General features: G+C 43.6%; 4 protein-coding genes across 4 annotated transcripts in view; all 4 read left to right on the forward strand.

Moving 5' to 3' along the window:
- Nucleotides 1-23,695, forward strand: part of LOC116161157 (flotillin-2) — a 376,423-nt gene that overhangs the window by 197,201 nt on the left and 155,527 nt on the right. The gene's annotated exons all lie outside the window — the stretch shown is intronic.
- Nucleotides 1-23,695, forward strand: part of LOC116161139 (glucose dehydrogenase [FAD, quinone]-like) — a 397,381-nt gene that overhangs the window by 148,194 nt on the left and 225,492 nt on the right. The gene's annotated exons all lie outside the window — the stretch shown is intronic.
- LOC116161164 lies at nt 2,199-3,424 on the forward strand. Its single transcript, XM_031474409.1, has 3 exons — nt 2,199-2,724; nt 2,775-3,160; nt 3,219-3,424. Exons 1-3 carry the CDS (start codon nt 2,662-2,664, stop codon nt 3,382-3,384), a joined length of 615 nt encoding a protein of 204 aa, XP_031330269.1. The 5' UTR covers nt 2,199-2,661; the 3' UTR covers nt 3,385-3,424.
- On the forward strand, nt 15,231-17,488 carry LOC116161146 (glucose dehydrogenase [FAD, quinone]-like). Its single transcript, XM_031474386.1, has 3 exons — nt 15,231-15,651; nt 15,697-15,912; nt 15,959-17,488. Exons 1-3 carry the CDS (start codon nt 15,510-15,512, stop codon nt 17,464-17,466), a joined length of 1,866 nt encoding a protein of 621 aa, XP_031330246.1. The 5' UTR covers nt 15,231-15,509; the 3' UTR covers nt 17,467-17,488.

Below are 23,695 nucleotides of genomic sequence, written 5' to 3' on the forward strand. Positions count from 1 at the left end.
ATTCAGGATTAATGATGATTGAAGATTCAGGTTGATTTAGGATTGAATATTCAAAACGATGGAATAAAAAAATTCATTTTGAATCCTCAATTTGGAATCTTCATCTTGGATCCTAAATCAATTTGAATCTTCAATCATCATGAATTTTAGACCTTAAAGATTCCAAATAATTTGGATCCAAAACATCTTGAATTTTATCATATTTATTTATTTATTATCCCTCTCTTTTTCTCGGCCCTCAACAGGCTTGCGCCCAATTACAGAGTGACTCGCATAATGCTTTTTTATATCTTGAAACTTTGACTCTATAACCCCGTCATGGATTCATGACGATTGAAGATTCAAGTTGATTTATGATTAAAGATGATGATTCCAAATGGAGGATTCAAAATGATGGAATGAAGATTCATGTTGAAATCCTCAATTTAGGATCGTCATCTTAAATCCTAAATTTGAATCTTCAACCATCATGAATTTTAAATTCTGAAGATTCCGAATCATTTGGATCCAAAATCATCTTGAACTAAAATTCAATTCCAGTCATATTATATCTTGACCCTTGAATCTAGAACTTTGTCATTAAGGATTCATAATGATTGAAGATTCAAGTTGATTTAAGATTGAAGATGAAGATTTCAAATTTAGAATTCAAAATGATGTAATAAAGATTCATTTTTAATCCTCAATTTGCAATCTTCATCTTGAATCCAAAATCAACTTCTTCAATCATAATGAATCCTGAATGACGGGATTCTAGATTCAAAGTTCAAGATATAATATGATTTAAAATTTAAGATAAATTTGGATCCAAGTGATTCGGAATCTTCAGGATTCAAAATTCATGATGGTTCAAGATTCAAATTGATTTAAGATTCAAGATGAAGATTCAATCCAATTTAGGATTAAAAATGAATCTTTATTCCATCATTTTGAATCTTCAATTTGGAATCTGCCTCTTTAATCCTAAATCAACTTGAATCTTCAATCATTATGAATCCTGAATGACGGGGTTGTAGATTCCAAGTTCAAGATATATGATTTAAAATTGAAGATGATCTTGGATCTAAATGATTCGGAATCTTCAGGGTTTAAAATTCAAGGCGATTGAAGGTTCAAATTGATTTAGGATTCAAGATGCAGATTCCAAATTGAGGATTAAAAATGAATCTTTTTCCATCCTCAATTTGAAACATTCACCTTCAACCTTAAATCAACTTGAATCTTCAAGCATCGTCCTGAATGTCCTGAATGACGGTTTCTAGATTCAAAGTTCAAGATATAATATGATTTAAAATTCAAAATGATTTTGGATCCAAATTATTCGGAATCTTTAGGGTTTAAAACTCATGATGCTTGAAGATTAAAATTGATTTAGGAATCAAGGTGACGATTCCAAATTGAGAATTCAAAATTAACCTTTATTCCATCATTTTGAATCCTCAGTTTTGAATCTTCATCTTGAATCCTAAGTCAACTTGAATCTTTAATCATCACGAATCCTGAATGACGATTTCTAGATTTCAAGATATAATGTGATTTAAAATTCAAGATGATTGTAAATCCAAAATTATTAGAAATCTTCAGGATTTAAAAGTCATGATGCGTGAAGATTCAAATTGAGGAATCAAAATGAATTTTTATTCAATCATTTTGAATCCTCAATTTGAAATCTTCATCTTCAATATTAAATCAACTTGAATCTTCAATCATTATGAATCCTGAATAACAGTGTTCTAGATTCAAAGATCCAGATATAATATGATTTAAAATTCATGATGATTTTGGATCCAAATTCTTCGAAATCTTCAAAATTTAAAATTCAATGATGAAGATTCATATTTAGGATTCAAGATGACGATTCCAAATTGAGGATTTAAACATGAATCTTCATTCCACCATTTTGAATCCTCAATTCAAAATCTTCATCTTTAATCCTAAATCAACTGGAATATTCAATCACCATGAATCCTGAATGGCGGTTTCTAGATTCAAAGTTCAAGATATAATATGATTTAAAATTCAAAATGATTTCGGATCCAAATCATTCGGAATCTTCAAGATTTAAAATTCATGATGATTGAAGATTCAAGATGACGATGAATCTTAATTCTATCATTTTGAATCTTCATCTTGAATCTTTAATCTTCACGATTTTTAAATCTTGAAGTTTTCGAATCATTGGATTTGACTTTGAATTAGACTCTCAAGCCTCGAAACATCCTGTGACCCTGATATAATAATGTTCTCGCTCTTGTACTTTAAATTATCGTTAGAATCTCAAAAAAAAGCATGTGTTTTGAATCGCGAATCATGAATTAATTTGAATCTTAAATCATGCTGAAATCTAAAGACTGAGTCAAATCATCTGGAATTTTGACATGCGAATTCCAAATTGATAATTCAAGCGGCTCATCATCAATTTTTTTGAAATACTGTTAAAAGATTAGCGCTTCGCCAAAATGTTACACTTGGTGTTACATGAGCGATTTACGTAGCTATTTAAACAATCCCATTACAAGGATGCGTGAGCGATTAGTGAGTCGCCTCGATTACAGTGAAAGAATGCGTGACAAACTGGTAATTTTCGAAATTAATAGATCATTATCTTGAAAGTTTTTAGGTAACCGCAGTCAGGAATTCAACGAGTGATATTTAAGCGAAATGTCTAGAAAAAAAACTACCAGTATCCGCCATTGTCTCTACACAACCATGCAGACCGCCCTGGTAAGTGACTCACTGATAAAAATTGGGGCGATTCTCAACTTTTCTTCCAGATTACCATCGCTTTGATTGCCGCAGCTTGCGCAGCGCCGCAACTGCGACACGGGCCGAGAGTTCAGCAGTTCGTCAACCCAGCCGACGAAAGTCAGCAGTTCCAGCAGTCGCAACCGCAACCGGCTCAGTTTTCCCAAACGCCTCAGTTTCCCTCGCTGCGCAGGCCTGGAGCAGACCCCATTCAAGACGACTACGAGATCTACCAGAACCAAAACGCCAAGTACGAGTTTTCGTCCAACATCGACGACCGCATCAGCGACTTGACGAACCAGCGGCAAGAGGTTCGCGACGGTGCCGCCGTTAAGGGCTCCTACTCCTACAGTGACGGCTACTTCAAAATTAAAGTCGACTACATTGCCGACGACCAGGGCTACAGAGTAACAGGGTAAGATTTCACCACCCCTCCTTAACCACCCAATCGCTCATCGCACTTTCCATTCCAGAATGGAAGCGGTTCCACTAGAAGGTCCCAAAGTCGATCCCAAGGGAACGGCGTCCGTTAGCAGTACCGCGCACGGATCCCAGCTTAGATACAGGGTGGCCAGCATACCAGTTCCGGCGGCGCAACCGGAAAGATTTCCACCATCACCACAACGTACTTTAGCTTAAGCCTTTTTCTTGTGATAGTAATAATAATAAAGTTGACAATTATGCCTCAAATCTCAAATGTTAATTCACCCCTCATCTCAGTTGATTTCAGGATTGAATGAAATTTCTTAATCCGACCGAAATCTCGTATAGATTTTTTATGCAACTTTGCGTAGAACCCGCGCCAAAGGGGTCGTTGGCTCAGGGGGACAACTCGACGTTAGAGAGAAAGCGTCTCAGATCGGAGAGAAGCACTCCAGTTTCTGGGTCAGGGCAGACTGAGAAGACGACTAGAGGTTCGGGAGCACCCAAAGCTGCGGGTGCACCACATACCTATGGACAAGTCGCTGTGGCGGGGCCCAGCGTGGTCATCGTTCCGATATCGCACCCGGAGGTGGACATCACTGAGCCTCAGTTGAGGCGCATTATGGCTGCATTGAATGCAGCTGATCGCGAGATTGGGGGGGGGGGCTTTATTAGGTGAGTGCAGAAATCCACAGGATGCCATTGTGACCGAATGCAAGAACAGGACAGTCCAGGGCCCTTTTAATAGGGTCCCTTGGCAAATCTGGGCCTTCTAAGCTTCTAAAACTAAATAGAATCCAGATTTGAAAGACCACCGTTGTCCTTACGGGCGCACTGGATGGTCAACTATCACCTGGAGGAGTCCACGTGCAGTTTCTGTGGCGAGGTAGATGAAACTGCTGATGACGCAAAATAGAGGGAGACATTCTAACAAGGACCAAACAGTAACAGACACTCCAGGACCTTTTTAACAGGGTCCCTTGGCAAATCTGGGCCTTTTAGGGTTCTAAAATTGAATAGAAGCCAAATTAGGAAGATCACCGGTGTCCTTACGGGGCAATTGATGGTCAACTATCACCTAGAGGAGCCCGCGTGCAAGTTCTGTGGCGAGGTAGATGAAAATGCTGATGACGCAAAATAGAGGGAGACATTCTAACAAGGACCAAACAGTAACAGACACTCCAGGACCTTTTTAACAGGATCCCTTGGCAAATCTGGGCCTTTTAGGGTTCTAAAATTGAATAGAAGCCAAATTAGGAAGATCACCGGTGTCCTTACGGGGCACTGGATGGTCAACTATCACCAGGAGAAGTCCATGTGCAAGTTCTGTGGCGAGGTAGATGAAACTACTGATGACGCAAACTAGAGAGAGACATTCTAACAAGGACCAAACAGTAACAGACACTCCAGGGCCTTTTTAACAGGGTCCTTTGGCAAATCTGGGCTTTTTAGGCTTCTAAAACTGAACAGAAGCCAAATTAGGAAGATCACCGGTGTCCTTACGGGGGCACTGGATGGTCAACTATCACCTGGAGGAGCCCGCGTGCAAGTTCTGTGGCGAGGTAGATGAAACTACTGATGACGCAAACTAGAGAGAGACATTCTAACAAGGACCAAACAGTAACAGACACTCCAGGGCCTTTTTAACAGGGTCCTTTGGCAAATCTGGGCTTTTTAGGCTTCTAAAACTGAACAGAAGCCAAATTAGGAAGATCACCGGTGTCCTTACGGGGGCACTGGATGGTCAACTATCACCTGGAGGAGCCCGCGTGCAAGTTCTGTGGCGAGGTAGATGAAACTACTGATGACGCAAACTAGAGAGAGACATTCTAACAAGGACCAAACAGTAACAGACACTCCAGGACCTTTTTAACAGGGTCCCTTGGCAAATCTGGGCCTTTTAGGGTTCTAAAATTGAATAGAAGCCAAATTAGGAAGATCACCGGTGTCCTTACGGGGCACTGGATGGTCAACTATCACAAGGAGAAGTCCATGTGCAAGTTCTGTGGCGAGGTAGATGAAACTACTGATGACGCAAACTAGAGAGAGACATTCTAACAAGGACCAAACAGTAACAGACACTCCAGGGCCTTTTTAACAAGGTCCCTTGGTAAATCTGGACCTTCTTATTTTCTAAAACTGAACAGAAGTCAATTAGGAAGGTATAAAATTCGGGTTTTTTTGCAACGATTTGTCAAACAGCATCCTTCGATCGCGTAACGGCCGACAGTGCATGTGGATTTTTGAATTTTTGCAAAAATCATCAACTAAAGGAAAACTGGTAGATCGCCCCTATTTCGAAAATAACAAGTCAATTAGTGAATCAGTTCGCAAAAAATTCTCAAAACAATTTAAATGAGTAGAAAAGTTCTTAATTACCTTTTGCAGGTTAATTGTTCTTCGCATTCTTCGATGAAAAGCCATAGGGCGATAGTGAAAGCTATACATTCCGTAACTTTTTCCTTGAGCGGTAAAAATCTGAATTAGTTCAAACATAAAAGGAACGGCGACAGGGAAACTTGCTCCATTTCAGTGTAAGATGTCGGCAAGGACTGTGTTGGTGGTGGTGCTGGTGTCCATTGTGTCGAAGTCTCAGTGCCAGCAGCATCGATTCGTGGAATTGCCGTTTGACGACAATGATGCGAGCAGCAGACGTCAAGAGCCTGTCCAGTTTAGCCAAATCCAGTCAAACAACCAGAGATTTCCATCGTTTAATGGCGTAAATTTCCAACATCAAAATCCGGTACCGACGCCGGCGCCAACTCCACTCTTCAGCGGTGCGTTTCCCGATTTCAGTACCCGCAGGCCACAACAGCAGGTGAGTCTTTTTGGTATCGATAGCAAATATTTAAAAAATCTGAATGTGTAGGTGAGAGGAAGCATTAGGCATGTCCCCAGTCAATTCCAAGGAGGTTTTCCAACCCTTCAAAATAGCTTCGAGGCTCAACCACAGCCAGTGCAACAGTTCCCCCCTTTCCCTGTCCGACAACCCACTCAACCCAAGCACCAATTTCCAACATTTGTGCCCAGACCAGCGGAAGTACCGAGGCTACCATCCCCAATCCCTTCCGACCAGCTCCTACAGCCACAAGTGAGAAACTCCTTCGAAAACCAGGACGCTCAACTTTTTCCACAACAAGCACAGACACCTCAAAACGCGTTCCTCAGCATCGAGGAACCCACCCTCACGCATATCGGACACGCTCAGCGCAGACCACAGCAGGAACTCCCAGTCCGTCCACCCCCTCCCGTAACTCAAGCACCGCGATTCGTAACCCAGCGCCCCTTCGTGATCAACGAACAGCCCCGCTTCGAGGTCCCCCAACGTTTCCAATCCGACCTGCAGCGCCGCAACCAGCAAGACGTCGAGGAGAAAATCTTCCGCGAGCAGGCGGCGAACGCAAAGTACAGCTTCGCGAGCCAAATCGACGACTCGATCAGCGGCAATCAGCACAACCGCGAGGAGACGCGCGACGGACTCGCCGTCAAGGGCAAGTACTCCTACAGCGACGGCTACGTGAAGAGAACCGTCTTCTACGAGGCCGACGAGAAAGGATACCGCGTGGTCAAGTAAGTCGCGCCGCGCCCGTTGTTTCGCGCTAATCGCGTCGTTTTCAGGGAGGAAGAGGAACCGCTCGGTTCCGGTCCGCAGGTCAATCCCAAAGGGCAGGCGAACGTGAGCACCTTCATTTCGGGCAACACGAATCAATACTCGATCACCGCCGCTGACATCCAAGACAGTCAGAAGAACTTTCCGCCTCAACAGCAGCAGCATCAACCGCAGAGGCCTTTCGGCCATTTTGCAGGAGGCAATAGTAGATTTTAAGTGGTGTTCCATTCTTGTTTAAAGCACTTTATTGTACATACTGCATTAATAAATGGCGATCCGCCCGTAGAACCGGTGGATATCTCAACACTCTCTTGCCACATGACCGTGCGTTAAAGAAAATTGACGCTTCTACAAATATCAGAAGTTTTCATTTTTTAACACACTTCTGAAGCAGATTTTCCAAGTTTCTCGGTTCTAAACACGAAATCTGATAGGAATTGTGAACTTAATGTGTAAAGGGCACACTTCAAGAACTAACTGATCTCTTGACGCATTAAAGAAAATTAAAGTAGGTACAAAGATCAGAGGATTTCATTTTTGAACACGCTTTAGGTGCTTCTGAAGCAGATTTCCCAAGTTTCTCGGTTTGAAACACGAAATCTGATAGAAATTTTGAACTTAATGTGTAAAGGGCACACTTCAAGCACTCACTGATCACTTGACGCATTAAAGAAAATTAAAGTAGGTACAAAGATTGGAGGATTTCATTTTTGAACACGCTTTAGGTGCTTCTGAAGCAGATTTCCCAAGTTTCTCGGTTTGAAACAGGAAATCTGATAGAAATTTTGAACTTAATGTGTAAAGGGCACACTTCAAGCACTCACTGATCACTTGACGCATTAAAGAAAATTAAAGTAGGTACAAAGATCGGAGGATTTCATTTTTGAACACGCTTTAGGTGCTTCTGAAGCAGATTTCCCAAGTTTCGCGGTTCGAAACAGGAAATCTGATAGAAATTTTGAACTTAATGTGTAAAGGGCACACTTCAAGCACTCACTGATCACTTGACGCTTTAAAGAAAATTAAAGTAGGTACAAAGATCGAGGATTTCATTTTTGAACACGCTTTAGGTGCTTCTGAAGCAGATTTCCCAAGTTTCTCGGTTTGAAACACGAAATCTGATAGAAATTTTGAACTTAATGTGTAAAGGGCTAACTTCAAGCACTGACTGATCTCTTGACGCATTAAAGAAAATTAAAGTAGGTACAAAGATCGGAGGATTTCATTTTTGAACACGCTTTAGGTGCTTCTGAAGCAGATTTCCCAAGTTTCTCGGTTCGAAACACGAAATCTGATAGAAATTTTGAACTTAGTGTGTAAAGGGCACACTTCAAGCACTGACTGATCACTTGACGCTTTCAAGAAAATTAAAGTAGATACAAAAATCGGAGGATTTCATTATTGAACACGCTTTAGGTGCTTCTGAAGCAGATTTTCCAAGTTTCTCGGTTCGAAACACGAAATCTGATAGAAATTTTGAACTTAATCTGTAAAGGGCATACTTCAAGCACTGACTGATCTCTTGACGCTTAAAAAAATTAAAGCAGGTACAAAGATCGGAGGTTTTCATTTTTGAACACGATTTAGATGCTTCTGAAGCAGATTTCCCAAGTTTCTCTGTTCGAAACTCGAAATCTGATAGAAATTTTGAACTTAGTGTGTAAAGGGCACACTTCAAGCACGGACTGATCTCTTGACGCTTTAAAAAAAATTGAAGCAGGTACAAAGATCGGAGGTTTTCATTTTTGAACACGCTTTAAGTGCTTCTGAAGCAGATTTTCCAAGTTTCTCGGTTCTAAACACGAAATCTGATAGGAATTTTGAACTTAATGTGTAAAGGGCACACTTCAAGCACTCACTGATCACTTGACGCTTTAAAGAAAATTAAAGTAGGTACAAAGATCGGAGGTTTCATTTTTGAACACGCTTTAAACGCTTCTGAAGCAGATTCCCAAGTTTCTTGGTTCGAAACACGAAATCTGATAGAAATTTTGAACTTAATGTGTAAAGGGCACACTTCAAGCACTGACTGATCCCTTGACGCATTAAAGAAAATTAAATCAGTACAAAGATCGGAGGTTTTCATTTTTGAACACGCTTTAAACGCTTCTGAAGCAGATTTCCCAAGTTTCTCGGTTGAAACACGAAATCTGATAGAAATTTTGAACTTAATGTGTAAAGGGCACACTTCAAGCACTGACTGATCCCTTGACGCATTAAAGAAAATTAAATCAGGTACAAAGATCGGAGGTTTTCATTTTTGAACACGCTTTAAACGCTTCTGAAGCAGATTTCCCAAGTTTCTCGGTTCGAAACACGAAATTTGATAGGAATTGTGAACTTAATGTGTAAAGGGCACCCTTCAAGCACTGACTGATCTCTTGACGCATTAAAGAAAATTAAAGTAGGTACAAAGATCGGAGGATTTCATTTTTGAACACGCTTTAAGCGCTTCTGAAGCATATTTCCCAAGTTTCTCGGTTCGAAACACGAAATCTGATAGAAATGTTGAACTTAGTGTGTAAAGGGCTAACTTCAAGCACTGACTGATCACTTGACGCTTTCAAGAAAATTAAAGTAGATACAAAAATCGGAGGATTTCATTATTGAACACGCTTTAGGTGCTTCTGAAGCAGATTTCCCAAGTTTCTCTGTTCGATACTCGAAATCTGATAGAAATTTTGAACTTAGTGTGTAAAGGGCACACTTCAAGCACTGACTGATCTTTTGGCGCTTTAAAAACAATTGAAGCAGGTACAAAGATCGGAGGTTTTCATTTTTGAACACGCTTTAAGTGCTTCTGAAGCAGATTTTCCAAGTTTCTCGGTTCTAAACACGAAATCTGATAGGAATTTTGAACTTAATGTGTAAAGGGCACACTTCAAGCAACTTTTTGACGCATGTCTGCGCATTAAAGAAAATTAGAGCATGAAAGAATAAAACGTTTTTGAATATTTTTAATTGCTCAAAATAAAAAATTCAAAAACTACTTACTTTTGTGGACAAAAGTGGTATCGTCAACGTGTTTCGTGCTTACCTGCAAAAAAAAAAGAATGAAAAACTGCATTTTACACGTCTGCCAAAATATCCTTACAGCACCAATGCGACACTAATCAATCGGAAAAGTTTTGCAGATAGCAGAATGTGAAGCTATAGAAATATAGAAAACACGCGATAAATTTGAAACGGTTAGTTATTCCAACAATAGCACAAAATAGCGGCACTAATCAACCAAGTACCTACCTACCTAAATGTAAAATTGGTGCCTCTAAGAGTAGGGGTATATATTTACAGTCACACGTGGATAGAAACTTGGCACTTACCAACATGTCAAATGACTAGAATATTTAAACTATCTTTTTCCGGCACAATCCAAAAACTTAAAAATGGGATGAGCGTGTCAACTAACTGATTACGCCCTTTGAGTCTCTGAAAAATGGATTAAGCGTCAGATAGCGGCAAGCGTCAATGCGTCCTGAGCTCCCCTATGAACTGTACATCATTTAAGCGCCAATTATGCGCCGTTTTGAGCCTCAATTAATACCTGCTGGGACGTGTCCTAATGTCAATCCGAATTTGTGCTTCTTAAATCTACTCTACTATTTTGTCCATAAAGTTAACCGCAAGCGTTAGATCAAGACTAATAACTATTAACCCTGCATTCGGCCGTGAAACATCTGAAATTGCCAATCGGCAATTTTGCTCATGGTATAATAAAAAACAACTCGTACAAAGAACAACCAGCATTTTATCGAGTTTGTTCACCCAAAGTCAAGCAGACAAACCAGATCTCGTTAATTTTGATAAAGCCACAGGTGAGTGTCTCATGGAAATACATTAGTTAACACGTAGTGTAAGATGAAAGCTCACCTCGTCGTATACGCTTTGGTGAGTGTTCTTCTGATAAACTGTGAAGATGCAATGGAGAAGGTGAAGCGGACAATTAATAATTACAAGAGGACCGTGAAGGTGGACACCCTGTATAACGATCCGGGACACGGTAAGACGCCCAGTAGGTAAAATTGCGCTTTACGATAATGATAACAGGGCCAAATGTCTACGATTACATAGTGGTCGGGTCTGGATCGGCGGGTGCAGTCGTCGCCAGCCGATTGTCGGAGGACGCGAGGGTGAAGGTTCTGCTTTTGGAATCGGGGGGTGAGCCGATTTTTCATTCGGAGAAGCCGATGTTGGCAAGCCTGCAGTTGGTGACCAGGCAGAACTGGAACTATCTCATGGAGAAACAGGGGAATTTTTGCTTAGGTGCGTGCTTCCTCTGATGGTGAACCAAGTGCATGTTGGGTTTCAGGTCTGACGGACGAGCTGATGGCGTGGCCTCGCGGAAGAGTACTCGGTGGCACGACCGTTATCAACTTCATGATACACATCCGTGGCAACAAGGAGGATTACAATCGGTGGGCTCGCATGGGCAACCCGGGCTGGTCGTACGACGAGGTCCTCCCGTACTTTCTGAGGTCGGAGGATTCCACCGTTAGCGTCCAGGACGTAGAGTTCAGGCACCAGGGTGGGTTGCTCAACGTAGCGGACGTCCCTTACAGAACAGAATCGGCACATACATTCATCAGGGGTTGCAAAGAAGCAGGGTACTCCTATGTGGATTACAACGGAAGGAGCCAACTAGGCGTCTCTTACGTGCAAGCCAATCTCCGAGGAGGTCGACGGTGTAGTGCGGAAAAGGCCTTCATTCGTCCATCTCGAGGTAGGCCCAATCTGCACATTCGATTGAGAAGTCACGTGACCAAGGTGCTAATCGATCCTCTCACGAAAACGGCGTACGGTGTCGAGTACCTCCACCGGAAGAAGAGGTACGCCGCCAATGCGAGCGTTGAAGTGATATTGAGCGCAGGCGCCTTTCACTCGCCCCAAATCCTCATGCTCTCCGGTGTAGGACCTCGAGATCATTTAGCTCACCTACACATACCACTGGTAATGGACCTCCCAGTTGGACAGAAGCTGTACGATCACGTCGCCTTCTTGGGACTAGTCTTCACAGTGACTAAACCCATCGTGAGTAACTTCGCAGAGACTTTTTCGCCCGAGAGCATCTTCAAGTTCATCCTCTTCGGTCAAGGTCCCCTCACGAGCATTGGTGGAGTGGAGGCCTTGGCCTACTTCAACACCAACACCACAAAGCACCCCCAAGGTCTTCCAGACATGGAGCTCATCTTCATAAGCGGTGGTCTTAACAGCGACTACGGTACCTTCTACAAGACCCAATCTCGGGTAACCGACAGAGTGTACGACGCACTTTGGTTACCGCTACACGACAAGTACGCGTTCAGCATCCTACCGATGGGCCTCCACCCCAAGTCGCACGGTTACATGAGGCTCAGATCGAGGAATCCGCTCGATCCGCCTCTCTTCCACGGAAATTTCTTCACCGACCCCGACGGTCACGACATGAAAACCTTCATCGCGGCGATCCGCGAGAGCCAGCGCATCACGAAGACGCCCGCCTTCCAAACGTACGGCGCGCGGCAGGTGGAAACCCCGGTGCCCGGATGCGAGGCTCACCCGTTCGATAACGACCCCTACTGGGAGTGCGCGGTACGGCATATCACGACGACGGTTCACCATCAGATTCACACGTGCAAAATGGGACCGGCCAGCGATCCCGAGGCGGTCGTCGACGCCAGGCTGCGCGTCCACGGGGTGCGCCGACTGAGAGTGATCGACACGAGCGTCATCCCCACGACGATGTCGGCGCACGTGAGTGCCGTCGGGTACATGATCGGGGAGAAGGGAGCAGACTTAATTAAGGGAGATTTCGATGCTTTGTCGCCTAGACCGTTGTAAACACAATAAATTATTTCCTATAAACTCTGCTTTTTTGAGGTTTTAGAGTTTCTTGAGCTCGTGTCATCTAAGCCAATTATGCGCCATTTTGCACCTCCCAAACATCAATTCAGCCTGGAACGTGTGCATAAATTCGCGTAAATCTTTTTTAAGTGCCCTATTAGGGCAAGTCTGTGCGTTTTGAACTCCCCCCATGAACTGTAGGTTATTTTAGCGCCAATTATGCGCCGTTTTTTGCCTCAAAAAAGTTCCCAAAGGTCCATACAGCCCAGTACGTATGCACAAATTCGCGTAAATCTTTATTAAGTGCCATATTAGGGCAAGTCTGTGCGTTTTGAACTCCCCCCATGAACTGTAGGTTATTTTAGCGCCAATTATGCGCCGTTTTTTGCCTCAAAAAAGTTCCCAAAGGTCAATACAGCCCAGTACGTATGCACACATTAGCGTAAATATTTGTTAAGTGCCATATTAGGGCAAGTCTGTGCGTGTTGAACTCCCCCCATGAACTGTAGGTTATTTTAGCGCCAATTATGCGCCGTTTTTTGCCTCAAAAAAGTTCCCAAAGGTCAATACAACCCAGTACGTATGCACAAATTCGCGTAAATCTTTATTAAGTGCCATATTAGGGCAAGTCTGTGCGTTTTGAACTCCCCCATGAACTGGAGGTTATTTTAGCGCCAATTATGCGCCGTTTTGCACCTCAAAAAAGTTCCCAAAGGTCCATACAGCCCAGTACGTATGCACAAATTCGCGTAAATCTGTTAAGTGCCATATTAGGGCAAGTCTGTGCGTTTTGAACTCCCCCCATGAACTGGAGGTTGTTTTAGCGCCAATTATGCGCCGTTTTTTGCCTCAAAAAAGTTCCCAAAGGTCAATACAGCCTACTACGTATGCACAAATTGGCGTAAATCTTTAAGTGCCATATTAGGGCAAGTCTGTGCGTTTTGAACTCCCCCCGTGAACTGTAGGTTATTTTAGCGCCAATTATGCGCCGTTTTGTACCTCAAAAAAGTTCCCAGAGGGCAATACAGCCCAGTACGTATGCACAAATTCGCGTAAATCTTCATTAAGCGCCATATTAGGGAAGTCTGTGCGTGTTGAACTCCCCCCATGAACTGTAGGTTATTTTAGCGCCAATTATGCGCCGTTTTTTGCCTCAAAAAAGTTCCCAGAGGGCAATACAGCCCAGTACGTATGCACAAATTCGCGTAAATCTTTATTAAGTGCCATATTAGGGCAAGTCTGTGCGTTTTGAACTCCCCCATGAACTGTAGGTTATTTTAGCGCCAATTATGCGCCGTTTTTTGCCTCAAAAAGTTCCCAAAGGTCAATACAGCCCAGTACGTATGCACAAATTCGCGTAAATCTTTATTAAGTGCCATATTAGGGCAAGTCTGTGCGTTTTGAACTCCCCCATGAACTGGAGGTTATTTTAGCGCCAATTATGCGCCGTTTTTTGCCTCAAAAAGTTCCCAAAGGTCAATACAGCCCAGTACGTATGCACAAATTCGCGTAAATCTTTATTAAGTGCCATAATAGGGCAAGTCTGTGCGTTTTGAACTCCCCCCATGGACTGTAGGTTATTTTAGCGCCAATTATGCGCCGTTTTGTACCTCAAAAATTTTCCCAAAGGTCAATACAGCCCAGTACGTATGCACAAACCCGCGTAAATCTTCATTAAGTGCCATATTAGAGAGAGTCTGTGCGTTTTGAACTCCCCCCATGGACTGTATGTTATTTTAGCGCCAATTATGCGCCGTTTTGTACCTCAAAAATTTTCCCAAAGGTCAATACAGCCCAGTACGTATGCACAAACCCGCGTAAATCTTCATTAAGTGTCATATTAGAGAGAGTCTGTGCGTTTTGAACTCCCCCCGTGAACTGTAGGTTATTTTAGTGCCAATTATGCGCCGTTTTGTACCTCAAAAAAGTTCCCAAAGGTCAATACAGCCCAGTACGTATGCACAAATTCGCGTAAATCTTTATTAAGTGCCATATTAGGGCAAGTCTGTGCGTTTTGAACTCCCCTAATGAACTGTAGGTTATTTTAGCGCCAATTACGTGCCGTTTTGTACCTAAAAAAAGTTCCCAAAGGTCAATACAGCCCAGTACGTATGCACAAATTCGCATAAATGTTGATTAAGTGCCATATTAGAGCAAGTCTGTGCGTTTTGAACTCCCCTCATCAATTGTAGGTTATTTTAGCGCCAATTATGCGCCGTATAGTATGTAGGAGAGTCGGGAACATGGGCGTGAGAGTTGGAAAGTAAAGTGGGTAAGTAAGTACGAAAGGTGGTTGGATTTGTCCCCTTTAGTGCCCATTGATCGCCTTTTACGATCTCTAGAGCGAGAGTGGGCCTATTCTATCCCCGAACCCACAGGGGTATGCGTCTCAGTCAATAAGGGATGTGTCTTCAATTTTCCAATATCGTAATGTCCCGAATTCGGGCAAGTACTGCAGCTTAAACTTGCTCAGGAAACAATGCCTGCCAATTATGGAGATGCAAACGCTGTTACATAAAAAGACACTTGCAATTATCAATTCCAGTCGGGTATACATTTTATTACTTTTACCTTTGCCATTACGATTTATTCGCCGAGTGCATTTTCTCATTATTTTGCACATGAACTGTTAACCACAAACGTTAGGTCGAGAAGAGATGAGCGACGACGTGTTGTAGCTTTTTTCTCGAATGCATCACGTGCCGTGACTGTTAACGCTGCGTTCGACCGTGAAACGTCTAAAATTGGCAACCGACGAAATTTTTGTGGCCATCGTATGGTAAAAAAACAACTCGTACACAGAACGAACCCCGCAATGTCATCGAGTTTGTTCACCGAAAGTAAAGCAGACAAACCACTCGTTAATTTGTGAGTGTCTCAAGAGAATACATTAGTCTGCACGTTGTGTAAGATGAAAGCCCACCTCGTCGTATACGCTCTGGTGAATCTTGTTCTGATAAACTGTGAAGATGCGATGGAGAAGGTGAAGCGCACGATTAGTGATTACAAGAGGTACGTGAAGGAAGACACCCTGTATAACGAACCGGGACACGGTAAGACGCCCTGTAGGTAAAATTGCGCTGTACGAAAGATTTCAGCCCCAAATGTCTACGATTACATAGTGGTCGGGTCGGGTTCGGCGGGTGCAGTCGTCGCCAGCAGACTGTCGGAGGACCCGAGGGTGAAGGTTCTTCTTTTGGAATCGGGGGGTGAGCCGATTTTTCATTCGGAGAAGCCGATGTTGGCAAGCGTGCAGTTGTTGACCAGGCAGAACTGGAACTATCTCATGGAGAAGCAGGCGAATTTTTGCCTAGGTTTGTGCTTCTTCTGATGGTGGATCCAGTGCATGTTGCGTTTCAGGTCTGACGGACGAGCTGATGGCGTGGCCCCGCGGAAGAGTACTCGGCGGCACGACCGTTATCAACTTCATGATACACATCCGTGGCAACAAGGAGGATTACAATAGGTGGGCTCGCATGGGCAATCCGGGCTGGTCGTACGACGAGGTCCTCCCGTACTTTCTTAAGTCGGAGGATTCCACCGTTAGCGTCCAGGACGTAGAGTTCAGGCACCAGGGTGGGTTGCTCAACGTAGCGGACGTTCCTTACAGAACAGAATCGGCACATACGTTCATCAGGGGTTGCAAAGAAGCAGGGTACCCCTATGTGGATTACAACGGAAGGAGCCAACTGGGCGTCTCTTACGTGCAAGCCAATCTCCGAGGAGGTCGGCGGTGTAGTGCGGAAAAGGCCTTCATTCGCCCATCTCGAGGTAGGCCCAATCTGCACATTCGATTGAGAAGCCACGTGATCAAGGTGCTGATCGATCCTCTCACGAAAACGGCGTACGGTGTCGAGTACCTCCACCGGAAGAAGAGGTACGCCGTCAATGCGAGCGTTGAAGTGATATTGAGCGCAGGCGCCTTCCATTCGCCCCAAATCCTCATGCTCTCCGGTGTAGGCCCTCGAGATCATTTAGCTCACCTACACATACCGCTGGTAAAGGATCTCCCAGTTGGACAAAAGTTGTACGATCACGTCACCTTCTTGGGACTAGTCTTCACCGTGACTAAGCCGATCGTGAGTTTCTTCGAAGAGACTTTCTCGCTCGAGAGCTTCTTCAACTTCTTTCTCTTCGGCCAAGGTCCCCTCACGAGCATCGGCGGAGTGGAGGCCTTGGCCTACTTCAACACCAACACCACAACGCACCCCCCAGGTCTTCCAGACATGGAGCTCATCTTCATAGGCGGTGGCCTTCACAGCGACTACTCTATTTTCTTCAAGAACCAATTTCGGGTATCCGACAGAGTGTACGACGCACTTTGGTTACCGCTACACGACAAGTACGCGTTCAGCATCCTACCGATGGGCCTCCACCCCAAGTCGCACGGTTACATGAGGCTCAGATCGAGGAATCCGCTCGATCCGCCTCTCTTCCACGGAAATTTCTTCACCGACCCCGACGGTCACGACATAAAAACCTTCATCGCGGCAATTCGCGAGATCCAGCGCATCACGAAGACGCCCGCCTTCCAAACGTACGGCGCGCGGCAGGTGGAAACTCCGGTGCCCGGATGCGAGGCTCACACGTTCGACAGCGACCCCTACTGGGAGTGCGCGGTACGGCATATCACGGCGACGCTACACCACCAGATTCACACGTGCAAAATGGGACCGGCGAGCGATCCCGAGGCGGTCGTCGACGCCAGGCTGCGCGTCCACGGGGTGCGCCGGCTGAGAGTGATCGACACGAGCGTCATCCCAACGACGATGTCGGCGCACGTCAGCGCCGTCGGGTTCATGATCGGGGAGAAGGGAGCAGACTTAATTAAGGGAGATTACGACGATTTGTCGCCTAGAACGTTGTAAACACAATAAATTATTTCCATTTTTTTTGAGTTTCTTGTGCTCGTTTGACCTTAACTTCCCGAGAACTGTTCCTGGATATGAGATGCGCAATTTCATAGACGTCATCTAAGCGCCTATTATGCGCCATTTTGCCCCGAAAAGTCACCACAGCCGGGGATGAGTGCACAAATTCGCTTAAATCGTAATAAAGAGGCATATTGAAGCAAGTGCCGGTGCGCCCTTAACTCCCATATGAACTGTACGTCATTTAAGCGCCAAGTATGCGCTCTTTTACACCTCGGGAAAGCCCCGAAAAGTCACTACAGCCGGGGATGAGTGCACAAATACGCTTAAATCGTAATAAAGAGGCATATTGAAGCAAGTGCCGGTGCGCCCTTAACTCCCATATGAACTGTACATCATTTAAGCGCCAAGTATGCGCGGTTTTACACCTCGAGAAAGCCCCGAAAAGTCAATATAGCCGGAGATGAGTGCACAAATACGCTTAAATCGTAATAAAGAGGCATATTGAAGCAAGTGCCGGTGCGCCCTTAACTCCCATATGAACTGTACGTCATTTAAGCGCCAAGTATGCGCGGTTTTACACCTCGGGAAAGCCCCGAAAAGTCACTACAGCCGGGGATAAGTGCACAAATACGCTTAAATCGTAATAAAGAGGCATATTGAAGCAAGTGCCGGTGCGCCCTTAACTCCCATATGAACTGTACGTCATTTAAGCGCCAAGTATGCGCGGTTTTACACCTCGGGAAAGCCCCGAAAAGTCACTACAGCCGGGGATGAGTGCACAAATACGCTTAAATCGTAAATAAGAGCGTCCTGAACTCTCCTACGACTCCTTTCTTGTTCTGTGCTCCTGATACCAACACTTTTATAGTCGTTTAAAGTAACTAGGAGACCATAAAATATGAGTAAATATTCTGTTATTGAGCTTCTGTAAGGTTGAGGTTCTGCTATCAGGCGGACGTTCGGCAGGTGGACCTCTTTCACGTCCTGTGCTCTTGATACTAGCCGTTGTGGCACCGTTTAGGGTAGCTAGTAGTAGGAGACCATAAAATATGAGCAAAAATCCATTTTTGTGCTTGCGACCATCTTGTAAAGTTTTGTTACCAGGCGAATATGAATGAGTATTTGCAACGAGGCTATTGACAATAAACTGAACCAATATAGACAACGAACGACCAGGTCACTTCCGGTTCGAAACCGTTCGCGAGTTGCCATGTACAGATACGGACGAACGGACGGACAGAAAGATCAAAATCATGAACTCGCTTTTTGTCGCTCATCGATACGATAACATGCTATGGCGTTAGTGACTACCTGCTCAAAGATGACGAAAGGGAAAACTTTCGTTTGCTAACGGAGAAAATGGATTATGGGGGGATTATGAGGCGGATGCTTATCCTGATGTAACAAATTTCCACCGAACCGCGACCTAACGAACCGATCTCCAGGCGCCAATTAAAGAGATACTGAAGAAGAGAGAAAATGTAGAAAAAAAGTGCCGCCATCAATGCTGGAACTGCGAGGAACTGGGGCACTTGAAGAGCGCATGCAAAAAGTTCCAGGGACCCAGACCATCTACTGATTCTTCGGAAAATAAAGCAGGATCCCTGAAGAAAGATTCGAAGAAGATCCAGCTATTTTTGATTTAGATGAAAAGGTCAAAGGACGATACAAAATAGTTAGACACAAAATAAATACTTTAGGAGGAAAATGTGATTGCGGAATCAAATTGATCTTGGGCTTCTCCCGAGGCGGCTCCGCCCGAGGCCCACGATAATTAATTAACTAAGTATCGTAGGCCTCGCTCCGCCACATTACGTGTGGATTATCGTCAGCTCAACAACGCGGACACCTATCCGTTACCGAAAATTGAGTACACTTTAGATACTCTTGATGGATCATGAATATTCACAACGTTAGATTTAAAAAGTGGTTATTGACAAGTCCAGGAGATTAGAAAAAAACAGCCTTTACCCTTGGCTCAGGATTATGGAAATTCCCCGTCATGCCATTCGGATTGGGCAATGCACCCGCCACTTTTCAGCGACTTATCGAATCGAAACAATTAAGTATCGTCCAGTAAATTATGAATTAATCCAAAGAAAAACTTTGCGCTATTAATTGTTCCGCGATATTTTAGTGACAATACGTCAAATCTTTGGAGACTATAGCAGTAGGAAAAGCTTTTTGAGGGTAAATCCCATTTAATCTACAAGAAATATATTTTAAAAGCTTTGTTCAATTGTTATAATTCGGGTACCAAACTAGGTCGCATTATTCTATTTTAGGTCTTACTAAACCGTAGTTCAATTGGAAGAAAACGTGGTTAATTCTCAAGCAATAATATAATTGAATAATGATAATGCTGGAAGCTCATTTCTAAACATAAATTTTCGAATACGCCGCCATTAATAATAGTAGTTGGTGTAATCCTTGACTGTTGAGTAACTATGATTGTGATCGTAGGTACGGAGAACAAGCTGCTAAATTTCGGCTTGCGCCAATTGGGGTTCGTCGGATTAAATCCGTATCAGCAAACCGTGATTGACAAAATAAAGGCGGCTGTTGCTATCTCCATGTCCGTTTTGGGATTTGTGTTGGGCGCAGTTGAATTTATGCACCAACCAAACGTTCTCCAAGCCTTTCAGGATATCGGTCAAGCAATTCTGGCGACCTATCAGGTTAGCGCAATCATCACTGACGGTCAATATCAATGTTTCATCCAGACAGTATTTAAGGCTCTTACGTTGGTATTCGTCCGACAAAGACTGCGGGTACTTATAGAGAAGGTCTCCCAATTCAGAAATGCCACAGCGTTGGGAGGTGAACGCCATGGCTTTGAAGAAATTCACGACAAACTGGATAAAGGTTTCAAGGTGTATTTTCTGACCTTTGTTGCAACTGCGCTAACAATGAATACGGCGGCGTTGGCGGCGAGCAATAAGGTCTTGGCGTTTCCAATGTACGATTTTGCAAATTTAAAGGAGTCGCCTCAATACGAAATTGCATTCTCTTGGGGATGCGCCATGACCATTGTTGTACTGTTTGTGGTGGGAGGATGGGACATAATGTTTTACTCGCTAGTCGCCTACATTTATTGCGAATTCGAAGTCGTAAAGCGAGAATTTCAAAGTTTGAAGATAAACGACGATGACGTTCGGGAGAAGTTTGCCGCCGCTCTGCGCCGTCATCAACTCGTTTTGAGGCAAGTTTTCGTTTCATACTACTCGAGCCCCAAAATACCGAGTTCTTATTTGCAGCTGTATATCTGATCTCAATGCCATTAGTTCCACAATATTTTTGCACCAAATTGTAACAGCCACGTCAGCAACCTGCGCGTCGCTGTACATTCTGGTGTCAGGCGGGTGAGTTGTGTCTTAAAATTCGTAACATCTATAATCGGCCATCTTCAGATTGGACGTTCCCCGGATTATAGCACAGCTGACCTTCACATCTGGTGGAATATGCCAACTATTTTGTCCGAGTTTCGCCGGCAATCTACTAACAGATCAGGTGAGCCGATATTAGCCTGGTCGATATTCCACTTAACTCCTCGTTCCAGAGTCAATCGGTCGCCATAACAATTTTACAAGCGCCATTTTGGCTAGAGGCTCCGATTGAAATGAAGAAAGAAATAGTGATGATCGCACGGAGGGCTCAAAGATATGAAGCTCTCTCAATGGGCGGTATGCGTAACGTCGATTTGCCACTCTTTGCAGACGTAACTATTAGTCGTTTTTTTGGCAAACAAAACTAACCTTCCAATCTTTAGATAATGAAGTTCTGCGTTTCTTTTATTAACGCCGTTCTGGCACTTGAATCAAGAAAATAATTTCACAATTTCTTGGTTAGTAACATAAGGCAGATTTTGAAGATAATTATTAGCACTTTGTTGACAGTTCAATGTATTCACGCACATTGTAAAAGAATTAAAATTTTGCATCAATAAAATCTATTCCCACCTTTATGAGCACATTAAAAAAAACACCTTACGGAGTCTGGTAAGTTCAGAGACTATTAGTTATGGAAGAACCCTCCTAACACTTGAAGCGATTTGATAGACGGCTCCACCTATTGATGGAATTTAACTACGCAATTTTGCCGCGCAGAACTGACGACGCCTTGATTTTTGGGCGTCCATTTTCTTCGTAAACCGCATCGAAGTACACGTCGATTTTAAAAAACAGCTGAAAGCGTAGAACGCATGGATTTCTAATTGCCATCTTCCGAATATATATTGATCTTTGGCGATTGTATTCATAATTTGGGAGTTCTTGCCATCTTTGCCATCTCGGTTTTGTTTGAAACGCGAATGACCACCACTTCCTTCTGAAGGGGTGGGCCAATTAAGGGTCGTACCTGGTATAGAATCAGATTACGAGTAAAGTGTGGTCCCTCAGGCATTAATCAAGTAATTGTATACAGATCCCTGCGGCTTGGGAACTATTTTTAGGTTTGGATGCGAGAACTGGGCTCACTTCTTGTCGTCAACGTCTAACTTTATTCAAGGTAAAAATTGCCTTATATGTTTTACTCGCACTTAGCCCTATACGTGCGAAGTTTTGCCCGGAATATCAAGTTGTTTGTGGACAGTTGTTTTGATTCAGTAATTGGTTCATTATGTAGGTCTTTTGGTCAATTGACTTCAGTCTTATTACTGCCCTCGTATCTTCTCACGGGCAGAGTTAAAAATTAATTTTATCTCGTATTCTAATTAAAGGTTTCAACGAAAGGAACCGTTTTCCACCAAATACTGCCTTTCTTTCTGTCCTCTTGTCAAAGTACGGGGGTGGAGGGGGAGGGGAGGGGAAGTGGAACTAGTTTTATCCTTCATGGTACTCTAATGAAACGTCCCAACGAAAGGAATTAATTTCTACCAACCACAGCCATCCTCCTCGATCTCTTATCGTGATCGGGTATATTCCCTTATACCTCAAAAACGGATTGTCGGAAGTCTGCAAGGAATATATCCATTGGTGATGTCAAAACAAAAGCTATTTCGGTTAAAAAAAATGCGCTTTATCTGCACATGAGTTGTGCACAATTTATACTTGTTTTGAATTCTACTCCATATTTATCAATTTTAGTTTATTACAAATTGTATTACATCCTCTTTCTAGAATTTGTTTACTGAGCGCAGGGTATTGGAATTGATATCCCCATTAGAGAGCATGAGAAACTCCCTTCGCACTGAAATTTCGCTTCTAACAATCCAGAAAATGATCTCATACATAATGCCCTAATTAAAATAACTGAATATGATACAAACCCCTCACATCTAGTGTCCAAACATCCGGAATCCATTAATAGAGCAATGCTCTACAGAAATTAAACGACGCAGAAAAATCACAAACATCTCGGCAAACGAGATTTCGATAACTTCTTTTCCTATAACCCTGAGTATTCCCATGATGATTTTTTTATGACCCCTCGGTAACACTTTCCCCTATAAAACGTTTATCCCTGAGGACTCATATTAGTCTTTGGGCAGGTGATCAGATCCTCCTCTCCTGCGAAATATCATAGAGAACGGAATACCGGGGGTCTGGAATAACCCCCCCCCCCAAATGCGATGGCCACTTCCGGAAAATCACAAACATCTCGGTAAACGAGGTCTACATGGCTTCTTTTTCTACAACTCTTGAGTAAATGCGATGGCCACTTCCGGAAAATCTCAAACATCTCGGTAAACGAGGTCTCCATGGCTTCTTTTTCTACAACTCTTGAGTATTCTCATGATGATTTTCTGGAAATGGTAATAAAGCCAAGTTGGGATGCTGGGGGGGGGGGGGGGGGGGGGGGTTATGACCCCTCGGTAACACTTTCCCCTATAAAACGTTTATCCCTGAGGACTCATATTAGTCTTTGGGCAGATGATCAGATCCTCTTCCCCTGCGAAATATCATAGAGAACGGAATACGCGGGGTGTGGAATAACCCCCCCCCCCCTCAAATGTGATGGACACTTCCGGAAAATCACAAACATCTCGGTAAACGAGGTCTCCATGGCTTCTTTTCCTATAACTCTTCAGTGTTCTCATGATGATTTTCTGGAAATGGTAATAAAGCCAACGTGGTATGCTGGGGGATATTCCATACCACCCCAGACCCCTCGGTAACACTTTGCCCTACAAAACGTTTATCCCTGAGGACTCATATTAGTCTTTGGGCAGATGATCAGATCCTCTTCCCCTGCGAAATATCATAGAGAACGGAATACGCGGGGT

This window comes from Photinus pyralis, unplaced genomic scaffold (assembly GCF_008802855.1).
Source record: "Photinus pyralis isolate 1611_PpyrPB1 unplaced genomic scaffold, Ppyr1.3 Ppyr1.4_LG10, whole genome shotgun sequence".
Lineage (NCBI taxonomy): Eukaryota > Metazoa > Arthropoda > Insecta > Coleoptera > Lampyridae > Photinus > Photinus pyralis.